General features: G+C 43.2%; 1 protein-coding gene across 5 annotated transcripts in view; it reads left to right on the plus strand.

Annotated features, from left to right (window-relative positions):
* Positions 1 to 20,505, plus strand: part of CACNB4 (calcium voltage-gated channel auxiliary subunit beta 4) — a 225,686-nt gene that overhangs the window by 72,668 nt on the left and 132,513 nt on the right. The window contains exons 1-2 of one of the 5 annotated variants that reach the window (XM_077320039.1): positions 13,158 to 13,482; positions 15,690 to 15,869. The exons of 2 other annotated variants lie outside the window; for them this stretch is intronic. In XM_077320039.1, coding sequence (XP_077176154.1) covers positions 15,852 to 15,869 — 18 coding nt within the window. In that variant the 5' untranslated portion in view covers positions 13,158 to 13,482; positions 15,690 to 15,851. Of the gene's footprint in view, positions 1 to 13,157; positions 13,483 to 15,689; positions 15,870 to 20,505 lie in introns of those variants that run through there. 2 more of the 5 variants (XM_077320037.1, XM_077320038.1) reach the window with 2 other exon arrangements.

Below are 20,505 nucleotides of genomic sequence, written 5' to 3' on the forward strand. Positions count from 1 at the left end.
CGTTTTTTTTTTTTTTGAAATTTCCTTAAATGCACCTGCATATTATTATGTACTTTTGAATTTGAACCAAAAATAATTTTCTAGTTGTAGTAATCAGTGTTGTATGGATATTTAACAGGATATTCATATTACTATTAATTATGCCTTGTTTCCTTCTTTTTCTACAGAAAGTTCAGATCTGTCTGTGCAAAGTCACTTGTTGTTTCCCTCCAGGGCATTGATCTAAACTGAGATGCTCTCAGACTAAACATTTAAGCCACTTTTTAGTTCATTCTGTTGCTTCAATAGGTAGAAGAAGTTGGGACCCTAAAGAGGCTGGTGGAGAGAATGCATCCCTTCCCTCTGTTTGCTTCTTACCCTCTCCCTCCTTCTCTAACAAATTTCCACCTTTACTCCCCTCCCCTTATCTGCCAACCTATCCCTTTCTCTTTTGCCCCATTCCACTTCTGTTAATTACCTCCACCTCTTTTGCCCTCCCTACCTTTCCCCAACCGTTGCTGCTCTCTGCACCTACCACTCACCCTGGCACGTCTTTTACCCCCGCCTTTGCAGCTGTTCTCGCCTGCCCCCTACCACCATCACATTTGCTGCTTTCCCCACCTACCCCTCACTCTTGACATTCCACTCACCCCTCAATTCTTGTTCTCTCCCTAACTACCACCACCTTTTGCAATCCACTAACCGCACCTTTGCATATCTTCCTATCAGTCTCCACCATTGGCATTCACTTACTCCCACTCTTGTTTTCTCCCCATCTTAACCACCATCTCCCGCCCTTGGCATTAACTCACCCCCCACTCTTACTCTTTTCCCAACTACCCGCCAGCCTTGGTACTCCACTAACCCCCCGTCTTGGCATTTATTAGCCCCCCTACCAGTATTGTTCTCTTCCTACCTACCCCCGCTCCTGGTACTCCTCTAGCCTCCTATCTTGCTAGCCAAAATCCTCCCAGCAGGCACAGAGATACAGTTTACAAGCATTGGTGTTTGTAGAGCATCAAAATCCAGTTCTAAGATTCAGACATAAAGTAGTCAACACTCACAGGTACAAATCTAAAGGGCAATCCAAGAGCAAAGACAGGAAGGTACAAGCCAAGGTCAGAGACGTAGAGGGCAATTCAGAGCAGAGGCAAAAGTCAGTAACTATGGGATAAGTTGTTTCCACACAACCACTTCCTTCTTTGTTGCTTTTAAGCACCACACTGTTCTGCAGCTTGTATTGCATCTTGCATCTTGCATCATGCATGTTTTGGTTGCCTGAGTTCTTCTCCTGCAAGCACTCGTCCTTACTGTGGGTGCTGGGCTAGTGCTATGCTGCAAGGTGAGCACTACCCATACCTCTCTGCTACCTTCTCTTCCCATTCCCCCCCTCTGATGCTGTTCCCCCCACTTACTTCCCAACAGGCTGCTAGTAGCCTGCTGTCTTGGTGAGGTGGCAGCAGAAGTCACAGGAAGAGCAGTAGAGGAGCATGCTAGGAGCTGTTCCAGAGCAGCTGGGCCTAGAGCAGCATCCTTGGCGAACAGACCCCGGAGCACCAGCTGGTGTGCTGTCCTGCTGTGGCTGGGCCCAGAGCTGCAGCTGGCATCCTCGGTGACCAGGTCTGAAGCAGTAGCCATTGTTCTCCACCACTGCAGTTGGGCTTGAGCAACTGCTGGCATGCTACCCTGCTGCTTCCAGGTCTAGATGAGCAGCCAGTATCCTCTGCCACAGTGGCTGGATCAAAGCAGCTGTTAGCTGAGCTCCTGGGCTATGCAGTTGCTGCCAAACCCAACATGGCTTACCGCTGAGGTAACTGCATTCTCCCCATTTGCACAGAGAACGCTACTTTAATTTTGGTAGGATTTAAACCTCCCCCATTCTGCCCCCCCCCCAGGTTTTTCTGCAAACCTGGGGAATGCCCCAAGTATGCAGTAAAATCTCTTTAGCTTCTACATGGCCCCAATCCATAGATTTAGATATCTGCAGATCATGGCAACAGGTGGCTAATAGATATTAAACAGAGACCAGGGACTGTCTCTCATATCATTCCACTACTCTGAGGCTCGAAGGGCTGATGATTAGTACTTGTGAAAATAACTTGTGTGCAAAAACAATTACTGTGATTCTTAATATAGTAGTGTCAGTGAAGAGCAGTCATGGAAGTTGCAGCAGAAACTTCTGTGAGCAGAGCAGGCTGGGAGCTTGGAAAGTCCTATTCAAAGAGCATCTCAGAGAAATAATGTTCGGTCTCAATCTAAGTTTGGGGTCCTTCACAAACTATTCAAAGTGTCACAAAAATGTTCAGGTTTTTTAGTCCTGGGATGTGTCTTTCAACCATAATGTAGGCAGGGTCCATTTAAAAATGTTAGTGCCTGGTTTTCTTTGTCTTTCTACTTCTCTTATCCAAGTGGTGCTGCACCCATTGTATCGTGCCCAAGTAGGGATGTCAGCTTCCAGGTGGGACAACTTGATTATTTGAACCTCCCTCCTTATATTGTACTTTTATATGCTATTAAAAAGAGCCTCTTGTGGCGCAGAGTGGTAAGGCAGCAGACATGCAGTCTGAAGCTGTCTGCCCATGAGGCTGGGAGTTCAATCCCAGCAGCCGGCTCAAGGTTGACTCAGCCTTCCATCCTTCCAAGGTTGGTAAAATGAGTACCCAGCTTGCTGGGGGGTAAACGGTAATGACTGGGGAAGGCACTAGCAAACCACCCCGTAATGAGTCTGCCATGAAAACGCTAGAGGGCGTCACCCAAAGGGTCAGACATGACCCGATACCTTTACCTTTACCTTATGCTATTAAAGGCTTGTTGTTGTTGTTGTTGATTATTTGAACCTGTAGGCAGGCATACAACAACTCCCCCAGAGGCTGCTGAGGCCAGTCACAAAATGTCAGAAGGGTCAGAGCCAAATAGCCTCTGGTGATAGACAGCTATTTCTGAATGGTGCAAAGGTATGCGCTTTTGGGCTTTCTCCTGAAGGATCTCCTGCTGCACTGAGGGGTTTCACCTCATTAAGCGGGCACCTGTTTTTCTGACTTGCTGGCTAGCCAATATAACAGTTTCATATACGTTGAAGTTTGCTACTAATGGTGAAAGCCGGAATTGGCTCCCTTTTTTTTCCCCAAGGAAGAAATGTTTTGGGCAACTTTCGACATGGGCACCAGAAACCCTAGCTGAAGGATCCCTGTGATAACAGATGCTCAAAATACTCAACACTGAAATATTTCCAGTATATCTCCTGGGTCATGGTGCTGGGAAGTGTCCTCAGCCATTATATGGTGACCCTGTCAGCTTTTAGGGTCAAGAGATGCCATGTTCTGTCTTTGCATGGCAATCTTGGTCTTCCTTGGTGGTCTCCCATCCAACAACTAACCCAAACTGACTCTGTTTAGCTTTCAAGATCTGATAAGATCAGGCTGTTTTGGGCTATCCAGGTCATGTGCCATGGAGCTACAGAAAAATCGGTATATTATACACGCAGAAAGTGTAATGTTAAAGTGGTGGAGAAGGTCTGATGCGCTCTAGATTCCAATCACCGTTCTGTAAGCTTGAGCTGGCCATTTTCTTGCTGCCTAATTTACGTTCCATTTTTATTGTGAGGATAAAATGAGGGGGAAATCATGTATGCTACATTGAGCTTTTGGGAGGACAAGTAGGATAAAAATGTGATAGACAGATGTGTGATATAACACAATTGGTATACCAGCTTGGTGCAGTGGTTAGGAGTGATGGCTTCTAATCTGGTGAGCCGCATTTGATGTCCTGCTCCTCCTCATGCAGCTAGCTGAGTGACCTTGGGCTAGTCACAGCCCTGGTAGTGCTGTTTTGACTGAGTAGTCCTCTCAGAGCTTTCTCAGCCTCACCTCATAGGGTGCCTGTTGTGGGGAGAGGAAGGGAAGGTGATTGTAAGCTGCTTTGAGACTCCTTCTGGTAAAGAAAAGCAGTGTATAAAACCCAACTCTTCTTCTTCTTCCTCTTTTTCTTCCTTGCTCTGCTGTATACCAAAGTGGCTTCTTATTTGTTTGTTTATTAGTGTGGTTGTTGGGTTTTTTTTGTAATGTGTATCATTTTAGTTTCCCTGTGTGTTTCTTTGATCAAGACTGTTCTCCTGCTTTGAAGTTGATAACACATCAAGCTAGTTTTGTTTTACTGTGTTTTATTTGCTTTTGTAAAGCTTCTTGAGGGAGGAAAAAGGGGTGAGCGTTATGGCTCAGACGGGCTCTGTCAGCCCTGAAGAGGCAGAGGACTCTGTGGAAGAGGAATGGGAAGGCAAAGGAGCTTCCAGCTCCCAGCCAGTTACAAATAATCCACAGTAGCAACTCAGAGGTTCTGCCCCATGGCTCGGGATCAGGCAGCACTCTACCATCCATCTCGCCTTCCCTGGCTCCAGGACCGTGGGGATATAGATCCCAAATGGCCTGTCATGTGAGGCTGGAAAGATGCTGGAGTGTGCGCTTAGCAGCCCAGGGTCTCCTGCATCTAGATCAGCCTTTCTCATCTTTTTTACTGTTGAGGAACCCCTGAAATACTGTGCAGAATATGGTTGGGAAGCCCCTTCCCTTCCCACCCCCTATAGGCCCATCATTGCCCATGGGGGTGTGTCTTTAGGTCAACATGACCAGTGGTCCCCAACCTTTTTATCACTGGGGACCAGTCAACACTTGACAATTTTACTGAGGCCCGGGGGGGGGGGGTAGTCTTTTGCCGAGGGACTCCTGCCTTGGCTCAGCTGACCCACCCTGTGCACAGCGTGTTCCAAGACTGTGTGTGTAGAGTTTCAGTGGTGTTCTAAAAAGCTGGGAAAGTACATCGCATGAAAGCAACTCTGGGGGCAAGTTACCTCAGTAATAGCCCACGTAAACTGAAGAGATTATAACGCAAGCAGCAGGAACATGAAGTTCTCTTCCTTCCCTGATGCAGTAATTCAGAAATAAATGATAGCTTTCCAGGGAGGAACCTCTAAGTTGTGATACTTGGGTACAAACACACCCTTTTAATGTTTTTTAAAAAAAAACTTTTATGTGGAGTCTTTCTTCTCAGCCCTGCCTGACTGGATTACCCCAATTATTTGGGTGTGATCTCCCCCTACTGTTCTGCTGTGGCAAATCCATTAAAGATGGTGTTCACAGAATGACACACATCCTGCTTGACATCCTACCTGAAACTTATGGGCCACAAGGAACAGAGGCAGTCATATCCTGTGGTGATGGTAACAGAACATAATAAGCAAGGTGGATGGACCAAAAGGGGAGGAAATACATGGGGAAACTTCTGTTGTTGGAGCTCAAAAGCCAAAAGAAAAGCAATCAGCATAAAATGGCAACCAGTGTCTTTTTAATATTAGAATCATAGAGTTGGAAGGGGCCATACAGGCCATCCAGTCCAACCCCCTGCTCAACACAGGATCAGCCCAGTTCAGGGAGGAGAGGAGATAGCCCTTTTATACAGCTGCAGCTAATATTATAATTTTGTGACACTTCAATAAGGCTGCCAAATCTAGGTTGTGAAATACCTGGAGTCTTTGGGGGTGAAGTCGAGTATAATGCTATGGGAGTCCATCCCCTGAAGCAGCCATTTTCTCCAGGAGAACTGATCTCTGCCACCCGGAGATGAGCTGTAAAACCAGGGAATCCCCAGGTCCCACTTGGGGACCGGTATCCCTATACTTCAGTTAATATACTGTGGCATAAGCTTTCATCAGCCAGAATCCATATCATCAGATGCATAAAGTATTACATCCAGATGACTAACAGATGTATAGCCAACATTACAGAAACAGAAGGATGCAAGCAGTCATGAATCTACTATAAAAGCCGGAAATATGTTATGTTTTATGATCAAACCTGAACACAGTGAAACTCAGAGTGACTGTAGACCACTCCCATACATTATATGAAAAAAAAAAACTATTGTGTGGAGAAAATATTAATGTTTATAGTGAGCTTAAACAGAAATATTTTCTCCAAACAATAGTTTTTTTTATTCCATATAATTCCATATAATTTTATTCCATATAATGTTTATAGTGAGCTTAAAAAGAGCCTCTTGTGGTGCAGGGTGGTAAAGGCAGCCGACATGCTGTCTGAAGCTCTGACCATGAGGCTGTGGGTTCGATCCCAGCAGCCGGCTCAAGATTGACTCAGCCTTCCATCCTTCCGAGATCGGTAAAATGAGTACCCAGATTGCTGGGGGGGGGGGGTAAAACAGTAATGACTGGGAAAGGGAATGGCAAACCACCCCGTATTGAGTCTGCCAAGAAAATGCTAGAGGGCGTCACTCCAAGGGTCAGACAAGACTTAGTTCTTGCACAGGGGATACCTTTACGTTTTTATAGTGAGCTTACAATCCCAAGTCCAAGTGTCATAGTTTCAGATCTGTCCAAGTGTCATAGTTTCAGATCTGTGACGTTCTCCTCTTTTGAGTTTCCTGCTCTATTATTATTATTATTATTATTATTATTATTATTATTATTATTATTATTATTATGTAATCGATTTGTTATTTTGCTATATATTTGCTATTCTGTTGTGCTCCAAACAGACAAACATTCTATCTCGATCCACCCCGCAAGGCTGTGTGGATGGTGCCCCCCGCCCAAACTGCTCGCCCTGCCGCAACCCCTGTGAAAGGGTCATTTGACCTCCAAAGGGGTCCCGACCCCCAGGTTGAGAACCACTGTACTTGATTGTTTTGGCTGGAGATGCTGAGGATTAAACACAAGCTCTACCACTGAGCCATCACCTCTCCCCAAAGTTTGTATGCAAAAGTTTGGATGAGCCACTTTATTTAGAACAGCCTGACATACTTTATATCACAAATTCACTTTAAAATTCCACTGGAGGAACGGGTATGCTTTACTACTTCTTTGCTTTCAACTTCATTTATAGCCCGCCTTTTTCACTGGTTTAAACAATGCCAGGTAAAAGCAGGGAATCCTGCAGCATGAGGTGTTTCCTATAAGGATGGGATAACAGACGCTGCATGCCTGGCCCCTGTCATGCTGCTAGCAGACTTTGACCTAAAGGGAGGGATCATTTTTAGGGGCAGTGTCAAACTCCAGGGCGGCTCGATATTTGGCCTTTCATTGGAAAAGCCATCAGAATGCCAATTAGTGTCAGTTAGCATGGAGGTTTCTGTCACATAGGCTAGGAAATGGCTGGAGTCCACTGCTAACTCACATTTCATCGTCTGCAAGGGGAATGAAATCTGAAACATTGCAAAGGAGGTTTTTTAAAATATGCAAAGTGTTATGGTTCGTTTGTACTACAAGATATTCCAGAATGATGGAGATGGCTTCTCTGTAGCATGCACATAGCAAAAGTTTCTTTAGTTCTTTTAAGTCTGTGCTTTCCCCCCTTCTGTGGATGCAGCTTCCCATTGTTGTATACTTACTGGATAATAGTGATTCAGCTGCTGGGCTTAGAAAAAGGCATAGTGTTTACTGTGAGGTTAATAGGTAGTAAAAGAAGGCACCATTCTTCTTAACTTCTAAATGGAATTTATTGAGTTCTTTCGAGTGCTTGACCTCAACTTAACTGGACTGTTATACTTGCAATCTATTTTAAGATGTAGAAAAGAACAATCCATATAACAGTGTTTGGGGGTATAATTTGTGGAAATATAAAATGAGACAGTTTAGAGGGTTTAAAGGGGAAGTCCCGATTAATGTTACTCCAGCAATCATTAATTTTTACTTACTTTAAATTTTGTTCCTGTTTCGTTGCTGCTAAGGAATAAAGTTTACCACTTGAAATGTAAGATAATTACTCTATCTTGACTCCTATGCTGATTTATTGTGGTCACATAAAGTTATTGAAGCATAGATTTATTCTTAGTTTATTGCAGAAATAAACAAAAGGAAGTTTATACTAAATATACTCATAGCAGTAGTTCAGTGGCTATTACCCTGGAAATAATCACAGAACTTTGCTACAGGCTTCCATGTAAAGAAAAAGAAGAATATTTGAAAGAAGTAGGGCTACCAACTCTTGCTTAAAAAATACCAGGAGATTTAGGAATGGAACCTGTTGAGGGTAGGGTTTAAGAAAAGGAAATATATTGGCAGGTGTAATGTCATAGAGTCCACCTTCCAAAATATCACTTTCTTCAGAGAAACTAATACCTGTCATCTGGAGAACACTTGTAATAACTGGATGTCTCCAGCCCCAGGTATGAAATATTTTATTATAACAGTAACTTTTTTCCCATTAAAATAAGCAGGTAGCCACTGAAATCATCGGGATGCCCACGCTTCTTACTGGAAGTCAGACAGCATGATTAACAGCATGTTTACAGTCATGAAGTTATGTTCCTGCCAGTGATATCCTAGGTTTCGCTACAGATGTAAAAGTTTAAGTTTAAGTCATTAAATATCTCAGTTTAAGTCCTACCATTTAAGTCATTAAATATCTCAGACTTCAAGAAAAGCATCAACAGTTAATCAAGGCCAATTTAAAAAACTTTCCCAAGTTTGTCTCACAGCCATATCAACACTACTGTGTACTTGTTCAACACAAATTAAAGGAACATGGGACATGACATGTATGGGTAAACTCAAAATCGTGAAACAAAAATTGGAACTTTTAAAAACTGCAATCCTGGGAGTGAGTGAACTAAAGTGGAGTACATTAGGAAAGTCTGTAACTCTTTTCCTGTAGACCAACATGGCTGAAAGTACTATCAAATATTATCTGAAAATTTGGGCTAGGATCCCAAATTGAAGCAGGAGAGCAAATTGTAAAATTCTTTGAGGACAGCAAGTTGTTAATTGAGAACACATGTTCCAGAAAATCAAACTGAAGTCTGTATACAGGGACATTATTGAATGGCTAATACAAACATCTAGAAGGGGGTCGTCAACCTCCGGTCCATGGCCGCGAAGGCCTCGGTACCGGGCCACCAGCGGCCGCGCATGCCTCTCCCCCCGCCCCGCAGTGAGAAGCTTGCCAGGCCGCGAGCGAAGCGGCCGCCAAAGCGGCTGCCGAAGCAGCCACTTCACTCGTGGCCCAGCTAGCTTCTCACAGTGAGGGGGGGAAGAGGCAGGAGCGGACACAAATGCGCATGTGGGGAGCTGCCGCGCATGCGCCCCCTGCTGGTGCAAATGTACTTGCACGGCAACTCTGCGCATGCGCGTTAGTGCCCCCTGCTGACACAAACATACATGCATGGTGCCCGGGCTGCCAGTTCTCCCCCACCCCCGGAGACGGTCCTCAACCGCTGATCTAGAAGATTACATAATTGGAAGCAGAAGATGGAGAAATTCTGTTTCCTAAAATAAAACCAAGGGCTAATTGTAGTAAAGACCACAAATTGTTAATATCAAAATTAGAATAAAGCTGAAGAAAAAAACCAAAACACCCATAGCGCAAAAAAAAAGTTAACAATAAGCTGAAGGTTAAAGACCATGTAAAGAACAGATGTACATTATTAAGTTAAAGTGAATGGAAACTGCAAGAATTATGAGTTGAAATCAGAGGTATTGTCAGGGAGGACTGTGCAAAGACTATTCCTGTAGCCAAAAGAAATGAGAAGACTTGGTCGATGACTGAGGAAACTCTTAAAATCACTAAAGACAGATATGAAGTAAAAGTAAAAGGTGACAGAAATAGAACAGTGTGAACAGTTCAAGAAAAGGGCATTAGTGTAAAATCAAAGTTATCTGTGCCTGAGTTTGTTGGCCACGTTTGACATGGTTGACCATGTGTAGTTGGCTCACTGACTCACCAGAGCCAGACTTCAGGGGACAGCCCTTCAGTGGATGTGCTCCTTTCTCCGGAACCGGACACAGATATTGACTATGCTATGCCATCTTGCGAATTCCCTTCCTGTGATGATTGACTGTGGATAGGGGAGGAATGGGATTATGCCGCTTCTTGTGTTTTATGTTATTAGGGGGCTTGATTGATTTTACTGGGGGTTTTATTCTGTTTTATTCTGAGTCCATGAAGAGTGACAGGATAGAAATCAAAATAATAAATACATAAGAACAAAGCACAGTTCCCTATGCCATGATTGCCTAATTAATGTCAAAATCTTATGCACAGTTACTCCAGTCCTAAGTCTATTGATTTCAATGGGGTTATTCTGGAGTAAGTTTGCATGGGATTGTTCTGATCTTTCCATTTTGCCAGGGGAAGTATTCACAAGATAATGTTATCTTGTTATGCCTGGGTTTATACTAAGCATGTGCACGGGGAAAAATTCAGACCGTTTGGGATACAGCCCAAGTTGATTATGACAAATCCAAAAGGGTCTGAAGCACTCTTCCCTTGCTCAGATTCAGCTGAAAAGGTTAGAATTCTTGTATTGTCCACATGGGAGAGGTCAGGAGCAGGGTTCCTGTGCCTCTCCTCCCCAATGTGATGTGGCAGCCAGTACTCCATGTGGTGGGGAGGCTGGGGGAGGGCGGAAAGAGAATACACCAAAAAAACCGATCTTTACAGATGACTATGCCAGGCTCCTTAAATGCCTCCTACTACTTTCTCAGGCAGCAGAGACTGCTGCCTGAGAAATTGAGGGGAGACATTTAAAGGGTACACAAAGCAGACTCTCCCCCTTTCTCTGGTAGGAACCTCTGCTGCTAGGGAAAGGAAGGGAGGCATTTAAAGGATGCACAAAGCAGCTGTTTCCTTCACATTTACATCAGCTGCTTTGTGTGCCCTTTAAAGCAGTGGTCCCCAACCTTTTTATCACCGGGGACCACTCAACGCCAGGGACCACTCAACGCCTTTTACTGAGGCCCGGTGGGGGGGGTAGTTTTCTACTCTCAACCACTGCCCTAACGCTCTCTGATTGCTATGGTAATGTTTAAACATCCCTTCAAAATAAGATACGGACACGCCACAACAATGAAATGTGTTGTAAAGGGCCGGGCGGGGATGAAGTAAAGGCCGGGGGGGGGGAGGCGTCCTTCGGGGTCCACCTCCAATTAGTCGAAGGACCACATGTGGTCCGCGGCCCACAGGTTGGGGATCGCTACTTTAAAGGACATGCAAAGCAGCTGATGTGCAAGCACCAGCTACTTCATGAACCCTTTAATTGCCTCCCTCCTTTCTCTGGCAGCAGAAAATCTACACTTCCAGAAAAGGGGGGGGGCATTTAAAGTGCATACAAAGCAGCTGATTTGTAAGCATGGATTCAGATACTTTTCAGCTTATCCAAACCGAATCACCCATCCCTAGTTTGTACTTCCTTAAAAGCAAATGTTGCATTTGTGTGTGCTTAAGAAAAAGTTAAATTCTGGGCATAAGGTGTAAAGTTGCATCCCCCCCCCCCACTGGGCTACCAGGAAGAGGAGCTCTAGTTTTGCATGCATAGGTGCTATACATCTGAGGATCCAACTTAAAGCTTCTCAGTAGTATATAGATCTCATTTTCCTCTGTTGATTCTTCTCTGGAGTGTTTGTTCTGTGTAGAGTGTTTTAATAATGCATCTTAACTTTTTGAGTTAACAAGCCTGTGTTTTCTAGCTCATTCTATTCTTGTTCCTGCAGCAAAATCCACTTTAAATCCCTAATACTAAACTTCCTTCCAAGAGTTTTGTATTACCTTAGCTGAAGATGCTCTCTTAAAACCAAAGCAGTTGCATTTTCAAGGCTCTTATGTACACCTAAATACCTATGTTCACTGAGGATGCCATTAATTAACTGTTATATTTCCCCTCTTCACTAGGCATTGTGCTTTAAAAAGGGGACTTAGCCCTTCATCAGGCACAGAATCGCTAGTCCAGTGTTAATGGAATCCAGAAGTTATTTCTGTATGTTATGAAGCAAGAGTGGGTTGCATTTAATTAACTACAAGTGGAGTTCTGCTCGCAGAACTGAACCCCTTCTTGTCATAGCCCAGTGAACTGCTTAAAACCTTGCCTTTGTTGGAGGAAGGATCTTTGTACCACTCCAACATGCTAAACAAAGGGATGTGCAAAGTTAGTCAGGTTCCTCCCTTCAGATACTTTACAGCAGGGGTAGTCAAACTGCGGCCCTCCAGATGTCCATGGACTACAATTCCCAGAAGCCCCTGCCAGCATTTGCTGGCAGGGGCTTCTGGGAATTGTAATCCATGGACATCTGGAGGGCCGCAGTTTGACTACCCCTGCTTTACAGTGTCAAGTGTAGCAAGGAGGAAGGGAAAGGCAAGAAGGGGATGGATGGTGGTTTATGTTTATAGTCCCAATCCCTTATCCACAATAGTGTATGAGCAATTTGGGTTTGGGGAGGTTTATTCCAAATGCTAGCACTCTTAACTTCTGCAAGTTAGGTACTAATGATTACTGCAGTAGTTGACCATGATGAAGCAGATTACGCTATCTGGGCTCATAAAAATCTGCCGTGTACATGAAAAAGCAGGCGTAAAATGCTCAAATGAATAAATAGAATTACCTCCGTTTTGACACCACTACACAATGCAATATTGGGGCACTTGGAGGTTTCCCCCCTCCATAAAGACTGCTGCCAGCATGTATGTCGTAACTGTTTTAAATATTAGTGAATAATTATGTTGTGGGATCAATTATTACTGTGCCAGCGGTTTTAAAATATTTTTTTACCGTGTGATTTGCATTTTGTTGGGTGAAAATACTCGTCAGGCATTTCAAACTTGTTAAGTGTATAAAACAGATGTTGAAAAGAAGTGAACTGTTTTCTCTCAAGGCTCTGCCTTGACTGGATGTCTTTCCCCTCCCCGCCTCTTCCGAACTCCAAGAAAAGAAGGTGTTTTAAGTCTATAAGGTCTGTATGAGCAGAAGCTCCTCTTCTGTTTCTTTTCCATCTCCATCACTCCTGTTGCCCTGTGTGAAGTTATATATTGCGCTCTCCTGATTTAAATTACAATTTACCTTCAAGTGCAGCTGCTTGCACTCGAATAAGTGCCGCGGCTTCGTTTTTTTTTTACGTTTTGACGAGGGAACGCTGAAAAGCCTCCTTCACAAATCACCCCTCCGGCCCACCCCCCACCCCCCACCCCCCACCCCCCACAGTGTGTTTGCTGTTGCAGTCTATTCAGACCACTCCCTCCCCACAACCCTCCTTCTAAAACGGAGGCAAGCTTTTATTATCACTGCTAAAGGGGACAAATAATCAGAGACATGCTTGTTACAAACGCGCCAGCCTCACTATCTTGGAGCTGACTGAGGCACAGTGGCTCAGCCAATCAGCGGCTTCTTCCCTGGCTCTGTCATCAGTCCTTGGTTGGGGAAAGAACGGTTTTGCTTTCATGCTCTGTATTTGGGAGGCAGATAAAATGCCAGGTCTGGATTGCCTCTAGGGATAGCCTTCCCCTTCTATGATGTGAATGAATAGCGTCTTGGCTGGGGGGTGGGGGGAGAATCCACAGAGAACCGACAAGGCAGGCTCAGCTGCTCTGTCTAGGCCTTTCCCTGCATTTAAAAACACCCGGCGCTGGCTTTTGAAGCAGTTCCACGTTTGCACTGAGAAAAGGAGCCTTGGATTATCAAACCTCCATGTATGACAATTTGTACCTGCATGGATTTGAAGACTCTGAGGCGGTAAGTCCTTTGTTTTAATAGTTCACCCGTTAGGTGGTTTCGATCCTCCTCCCTTAGAGTCTGCAGAGGACAGGGACACCAGAGAAAGAGGCTTTTGTTTTGGGGTTTTGGGGGTTACTCGGCAGTAGGTTGTGTATTCTGAAGCCACCTGAACTAGCCCTTGTTATATAATTCTTCGTCTATCGATGACAGATATGGGTTTTTCTAAAGAAAGGTAGAAAGGATTTTTCATAGTGCCGATTACAGGCTGCACTTCTGCCCTCATGGCAGGGTGCATGAATCTTTCCTGGCTTATAGATAGGGAGAGGTGCTGTAGCTATCACACATGTTACATTTATCAGTGCAGATGCTCATTTATACTGGACCTGATGCTATGTTTGGTTTGGGAGCAGAACAAGTGCCATCTGTATCTGTGTGCGTATAAGACACTCTCTGGGTAAATGACTGGGTGCAGAATCATTCGGTTTCCTTGGACAAAGAACCCATCCAAGTGTTCCCCGTAATCTAATCCTGTAGCATCACGAAGGCAGTTGTGTGCTGTTAACATGCTGGTTATGCAGGCTGAGGTGCAGCATGTCTTTTTAGGATTTAGGAGACGTTATCCCCAAATAGCCCCATACTTCTCCAAGTCTGAGTAACAATCCAGCTAGCAGGAGCCATTTGTATTCTGCTGGAATTGATCCCTAGGAATCTGTAACCCTTTGAATACAGACCAGGGAAACGGAGATGGGGAAAGCCCCAAGGACCTTGGTATTGTAGGCATCTTTTGTTTTGGTATTTTCTTGCTGTGGATTAAAATAGTCCTCAAGGGACAATATTTTTCCAGGGCGAAAAGGAAACTGCTCAGATTGACACAACAGTGCACATACTGTTCCATATTAAACAGGAATGTGTTATATAAGGTTTTATACCAAAGCATAAAATGCACTGATTATAACATAAAATACTGTATGCGTCAATGCAGACGTATGTGGCCAGTGATGTGATAGCCACATGAGAGTGAATAAGATCATCTCCTTCTCTTTCTCTGATTAGGCTTTGTTTCCCCCTGATTCTGTGGTTCATCTCAGGAGCTGGCTGCAAACAGTACCCAATCTACATGTTGACTCATAAGCTAATAATGTATTTTAAAATTCTGTTTGGAGAGGAAACTATCTAAAGACTGCTTACCTGAAAAAAGAAGCATGGGAGGGGGGAGCTGGACTTGTAGGAGCTCCTGCAACTTTCCTCTTCAGATTAGCCTTGGAAATTTCTTTCTTTTTGGAAGTTGATAATTTCTGTTTTCTGCAGGCATTTCCTTACCATGTATATTTACTTTGACTGCCATGTCAGTTGCAAGGAATCTCTGGGCACAACCCGGGCTTAAGAAAGTTTTGTTTTACTTTAGAAAAATAAATAAATTGACCTAGCACAAGAGCTGTGTTGTTTGCAGTGTGCCAAAAATGACCATTCACTGGACTATGCTTGCAAATGGTTTAAAGTGCTGGTTTGAACTGACATAGATCTCAGCACTGCTTAAGTGAATGGTCTAGCATACATTGAATTTTCAGTTTAATTCCCCCCGCCCCCATAATTTTGCGGCAATAATAGCCCCTCATACAAGATTGTTGTAAGGGGGAACTAGATGATTTGTGAAGCTCTTGAAATATGGAATGTGCTAAACACTTACCATTTTATCTTGGTACGGTAACAAAAGATCTGTATAATAGGTGGAACAGTTAAGGGGCTTCAAAAGGCAAAACTGTTCTCTGGATTGCATGTAACCAACCCGCATCTTCCTTCAAGACCATGCTTCTGTAAACAAGATATCAATCCCCCCACCCCCACCTCGCAGGCACTAGATGTGTCATTTTTTTTTGTTTTTGTATTCTGGAAATATTATATCTTTCTCCCTGATATAAGAGCTGCGAAAGCGTGGCTGTATAGATTGCACACTGGATGAGTACAACCTATAACATTAATGATGGCATGACCTCCATGCCCATACTTGTGCGATTGTGAGGTTTCAATTACTTTATACCTCAGTATTATTATGTCTTTGAAGTCTGTGTTCTCCCCCAGGCCTAGTACAACCAGCGATGGAGCCCTCATCCTGTTGGAGAGAGATTGAAAACAGGACTGACTCTTCTCTCCGTACAAAATAGCAGTGCATGGCTTTAAAAAAAATGTGAGGGAAGACTGTAGTCTTTCTCTCTTTCCCCCACTAGGGCGCAAATCCATTTTTTAAAACTTAAAAGAATGAGGCAAACGCTCATAGAGCAAGAAGCGTGGTAAAAAGCAGACAAGGATTCCAAAGAGGCGCTTCGAATGTTACATATCCTCATTTTATCTCCCTCAACAAGCAAGCAGATTTACCTCAGTCGCCCAGAATGCTGGAGAAGAGAGAGGTAAGTTTGGTTATTGGGTCAAACTCCCAGAATTATCAACTATAGTCTCTAAAATTTGTGCAATACAGAATTGATTTTTAGAAATGTGGTCTGTCTCCGGCTTTTAAGAAAAGGTGTATATAGAGTAGAAGTAAAGTGTTTGATTTCTGGAGGGGCGAGAAAATGCTGCTGAAACTATTTGTAGTTGCTCATAAGAAGAGCTGTATTGGGTAAAAGAATATACAGTGTGTTCAGTTCAGTAGAACTTTAGGCCTGTGTCACTGAGGTGATTCTCTGTGTGGGAGGGGAAACCAAAGAAATAAATTATGGGAAAGTAGGTGTTTTTTGAAGCAAAGCAAATTTATTAGTGTGCTTCACCCAGGGCATGCATGGATATTATGAACAATTTTGGCTGATAGGAATCCAGGTAGTTCAACACCTGGAAAGCATAAGGAGGTGCATTGTGCTTTCTTTCTTGCCTGCAAAAGGCAGATGTGATGCAAAATACCCCTATGCTATTGGTTCTACAAGCTCATTGTAAAATGAGTGTATTGGAATGAATCAGGACTAGCGCAGTTATGTTCTACTGCAACAGGCCTCATAAAAAGTACCAGTGAGATCACACTGTTCTAAATCATGTGTAGATTTGAGGATCTGAGAGAAAGAAAAATCGGCATTTATTCAATGTCATGTATCTTATTTGCGCATTGCTCCTAGTTTTAGAATTATCGAGTTGGAAGGGGCCATACGGGCCATCTAGTTCAACCCCCTTTTCAATGCAGGATCAGCCTAAAGCAAGAAACCATACAATAGTGTTTTGGTTAGAGGGTCAGACTAAAAAGTTCATTTTGAAAGCAAAGCTATCTTACATTGTTTCTGTGGTATTCATCTTGCGGAAAAATATGGGTCCCCATATTTTAACTGAATGTTGACCATCTCTTTCCCACAGTATATATTTGTACAACTAAATGGTTTGATCGGGGGCATTTTGGTTAACATTGATGCCATCAGGGAATGATGAATATTAAGGTGTTTTTTTTCTGAGGCACAACCCCCCCTCCCCCCAATTCATGAGAAACCTGCTTTGGACTACTGCAGGCTAGCATTTGTTATCAACATTTTTTAAAGATATTATTTTCTGTTTTCATATTTGTGTTATATTCGAGAGCAGCCGTTTTCAACCTTTTTACCACTGAGAAACTCCTGAAACATTCTTCAGGCTTTGAGAAACCCCAGAACTGGTGCGATCAAGCAGAATATAGTTGGGAAGCTTAGCTCTGTAGACGCCTACCTGGAATCCCTCCCCTTCCCTCCCCTTCCATCCCCATCATTGGCCATTTTGGGAAGGGAGGTTGGGTCAACAAGACCATATATAATATCATCCAATAAAAGTTTTAATTATATCTATATCTATATCTATATCTATATCTATATATCTATATCTATATCTATATCTATATCTATATCTATATTTACACTCAAACACACACGCAAACTAATTAATTCCCACCCATTTAGGAAACCCTTCTAAGGCTGTCAAGAAACCACAGGGTTTCATTAAACCCTGGTTGAGAAACCCTGTTCTGGGCCCATTCTGCGGACATTGGATAATGCAGTTTCAATGTCTTTTTGCAGCTGTGTTTTCCTGTGCAGAAATGGATAATCCATTTCTCAAGTGCACATTATCCAACATGGGCCCTGGAGGGAGTTCTGAAAGAACTGGAATAATACAGGAAGGACTATTTTGATTCAAAAGTATTTTAGAGTTGATTCTCAGAGACTTGATGATGACTCACAGCTCTATGTATGAACTATATTGACTGAAAAAGTATTAGGTATGAGACATGTTGGATGACATGTGAGTTGTGTACTAAATGATGTGTAACACTGATTTCACAGCTGCAAGTCATTGTTTGATGTGGTAGTTGAATGTTAGATCTGCACGTGTAAACCTTGCCTTTTAAAGTGCCTCATTGCTGTGACGGGGGGCACAGATGTCAATAAAGTATGTTGTTGAAGGGACACACTGTATAATGAATGTTTACGGTTTTGTTTTTTTGGTTTTGCTGCCAGGTCACAATTTACTTATGGTGACCCCATAGAATTTTCAAGGAAAGAGACATTCAGAGGCGGGTTGCCTGCCTCTGACTGTGGTATCATTGGTGGTATCCCATCTAAATACTAACCAGGACTGAGCCCGCTTATCTTCTGAAGCCTGATGAGATTGAGCTACCCAGGTCAGGGTCTATAATGAATGAGAAGGGGAGGCTATTCTGAGTTTCCTTTCCAGATTTACCAATTGGATGTGTGCTACAGTGTGGTGGTATGGAAAGTAGAGACTTAGCAATTGGCGATATTTCAGTCGGAAAGTGAAACTCAAACTATGGTCTTCGAAGCTGTATCTTTTGCCTGTTGTTTACCCTCCAATCCACAATGCTTTTAGATTCTGGCCATGTCGATTTTGTATACCTTTCAGGCCATTTGTGGCCTGGGTCCAGTGTACCTGAGGGACTGTCTAATTCCCTATGCCCCACACAGAGCTCTCTGCTCTGCGAATGCTAATAGGCTGGAGATCCCTGGCCTGTGCAATGTTTGCCTGGCCTTGACCAGGGCCAGGGCTTTTTCAACCCTGGCCCCAGCCTGGTAGAATTAACTCCTGGAAATGCTGAGGCCCCTGAGGGAACCAATGTGGTTCTGCAGGGCCTGCAAGTCAGAGCTCTTCAGGTATTTGGTTGAGGTCGGGTGGAAAGAAGATCTTAGCCCCTCCTCTGATATGTCCAATGATAATATCCCCTGGATAAATGGCAGTTGGGAGGTGGGGGAGATGACTGGCACGCAACATGAGTGACGTTTTTTATGTACTTTTATTACTGTATTGCCATTTTATGTTGTAAGCTGCCACAAGCTGGCAGGCCAGGAGTGGCGGCCTATGAACTGACTGACTGACTGACTGACTGACTGACTGACTGACTGACTGACTGACTGACTGAATGAATGAATGAATGAATGAATGAATGAATGAATGAATGATCCTGGTTCTCTTCAAGATTCCAGCTGTTCTCTCTACAATACACATTTCCTCTCAGGCTACCTAAAGAGACCACAGAAAGCATTAAGTTAGGAGAAATTATAATAGTCCAGTATATGAAGTGGTGTGTAATATGGAAAATTGGATGGGAGAACCTTTGTTTTCCCTCTTTCATAAATTTAGGGGCACCAAATGAAATTCATTGGCAGCGTATTCAGAAGAAAAAAAAATACTTCTTCATACAATATACTTTCTGTATTTTTATCATTTGTCAGGGATGACCCAACTGTGGCTCTCCAGATGTCCATGGACTACAATTACCATGAGCCAACAGGGTAATTGTAATCCATGGACATCAGGAGACCTACAGTTTGGCCACCCCTGGTTTATATGATGACCAACTTTGGCTTGAGTTGGGGATAAAAGTAGTATATAAATAATACTGAATGGAATATGATTCTCCACAATCAGGTTATGGCCACTAACGTATCTCTACATGTTAGGGTTTTATTATTCTGCCTTCATTTTAAGTCCAGAACAGGTCACCCACATGATTCTTCATGCCTCTGTGTTATCTCTGCAACATCCCTGTAAAGTTAGTTAGGTTGAGAGAAGGAGTGGGCTGGCTCATAGAAATGTTCACTAATGGAAGGGGAGGGGCAGTTTTTGCCAATTTTGCCTTCCTATACTTACCACACTTCTCTCTTTTACATGTTTCTTATTTCATTCATCTATTTTCACTTTTCTTTTTTCTCCCCCACCCCTTTATTTTTCAGAACTCCTTATCCAACTTGGTTGGTAATTTAGAATGTTTTAATAGTATAGCAGCAAAGTTTTTTTTAACACTATGAGGAGACTGTGTGTGTGTGTGTTAATAGTTCCCCAAAACTTTCAAAGTGGTAAAAGGATGCTTCTTCCCCACACCATTACATTATATACATAATAATAAATATTAATCTGCCATAGGAGTGTGAATTTATTTATTCATTTGGTTTCTTTGTATATCATGACTTCTTCTCCAAGGGCGACCCATAGCACCTTACATGGGTCTCCTCTCCACTATTTTATCATCACAACAACCTTATGAGGTAGGTTTCAGGGAGAGTGCATAATTGACCCAAGGTCACTCAACTAGCTTCCATAGCAGAAGAATGTGAATCGTGGTTTCCCAGTTTCTAATCTGACATTTTAACTACTACGTAAATTTAGCTTCTGTTTCAAATCGTGTGGGAGGAGGGTCTGGAAGATAACTTTGGGCCAGAATATTCAGATTCCTTTCATTTTTGGCCCTGGAACATCCACAACCATCCTGAAGCAGGTGACTGATTTTGAGATTCCTAGTTATATTTTCTGATGAGTTATCCCTGCCACCAATGGGCAGACGGATGGACATGCAAATATGGTAAGTCCTGTGTATCTGGTAAATACCTTCGTTATGTTGTATACTAATCCATGACCAACTTTCTCCTCATATATGTGGTCTGGTTATTTCCATTTCATTGTCTGATGAAGTATGCGATGACCTGGATGACATTGGAATCAAGATTTGTTATGCAGAACCTTTTGGTAGTATAGAAGTGTGGTGACAGCCAGCTGAGTGATTTATTTCATTGTGATAGTTGGTTTGGA

The sequence above is a fragment of the Paroedura picta genome, chromosome 2, assembly GCF_049243985.1.
Source record: "Paroedura picta isolate Pp20150507F chromosome 2, Ppicta_v3.0, whole genome shotgun sequence".
In the NCBI taxonomy this organism is placed as follows: Eukaryota; Metazoa; Chordata; class Lepidosauria; order Squamata; family Gekkonidae; genus Paroedura; species Paroedura picta.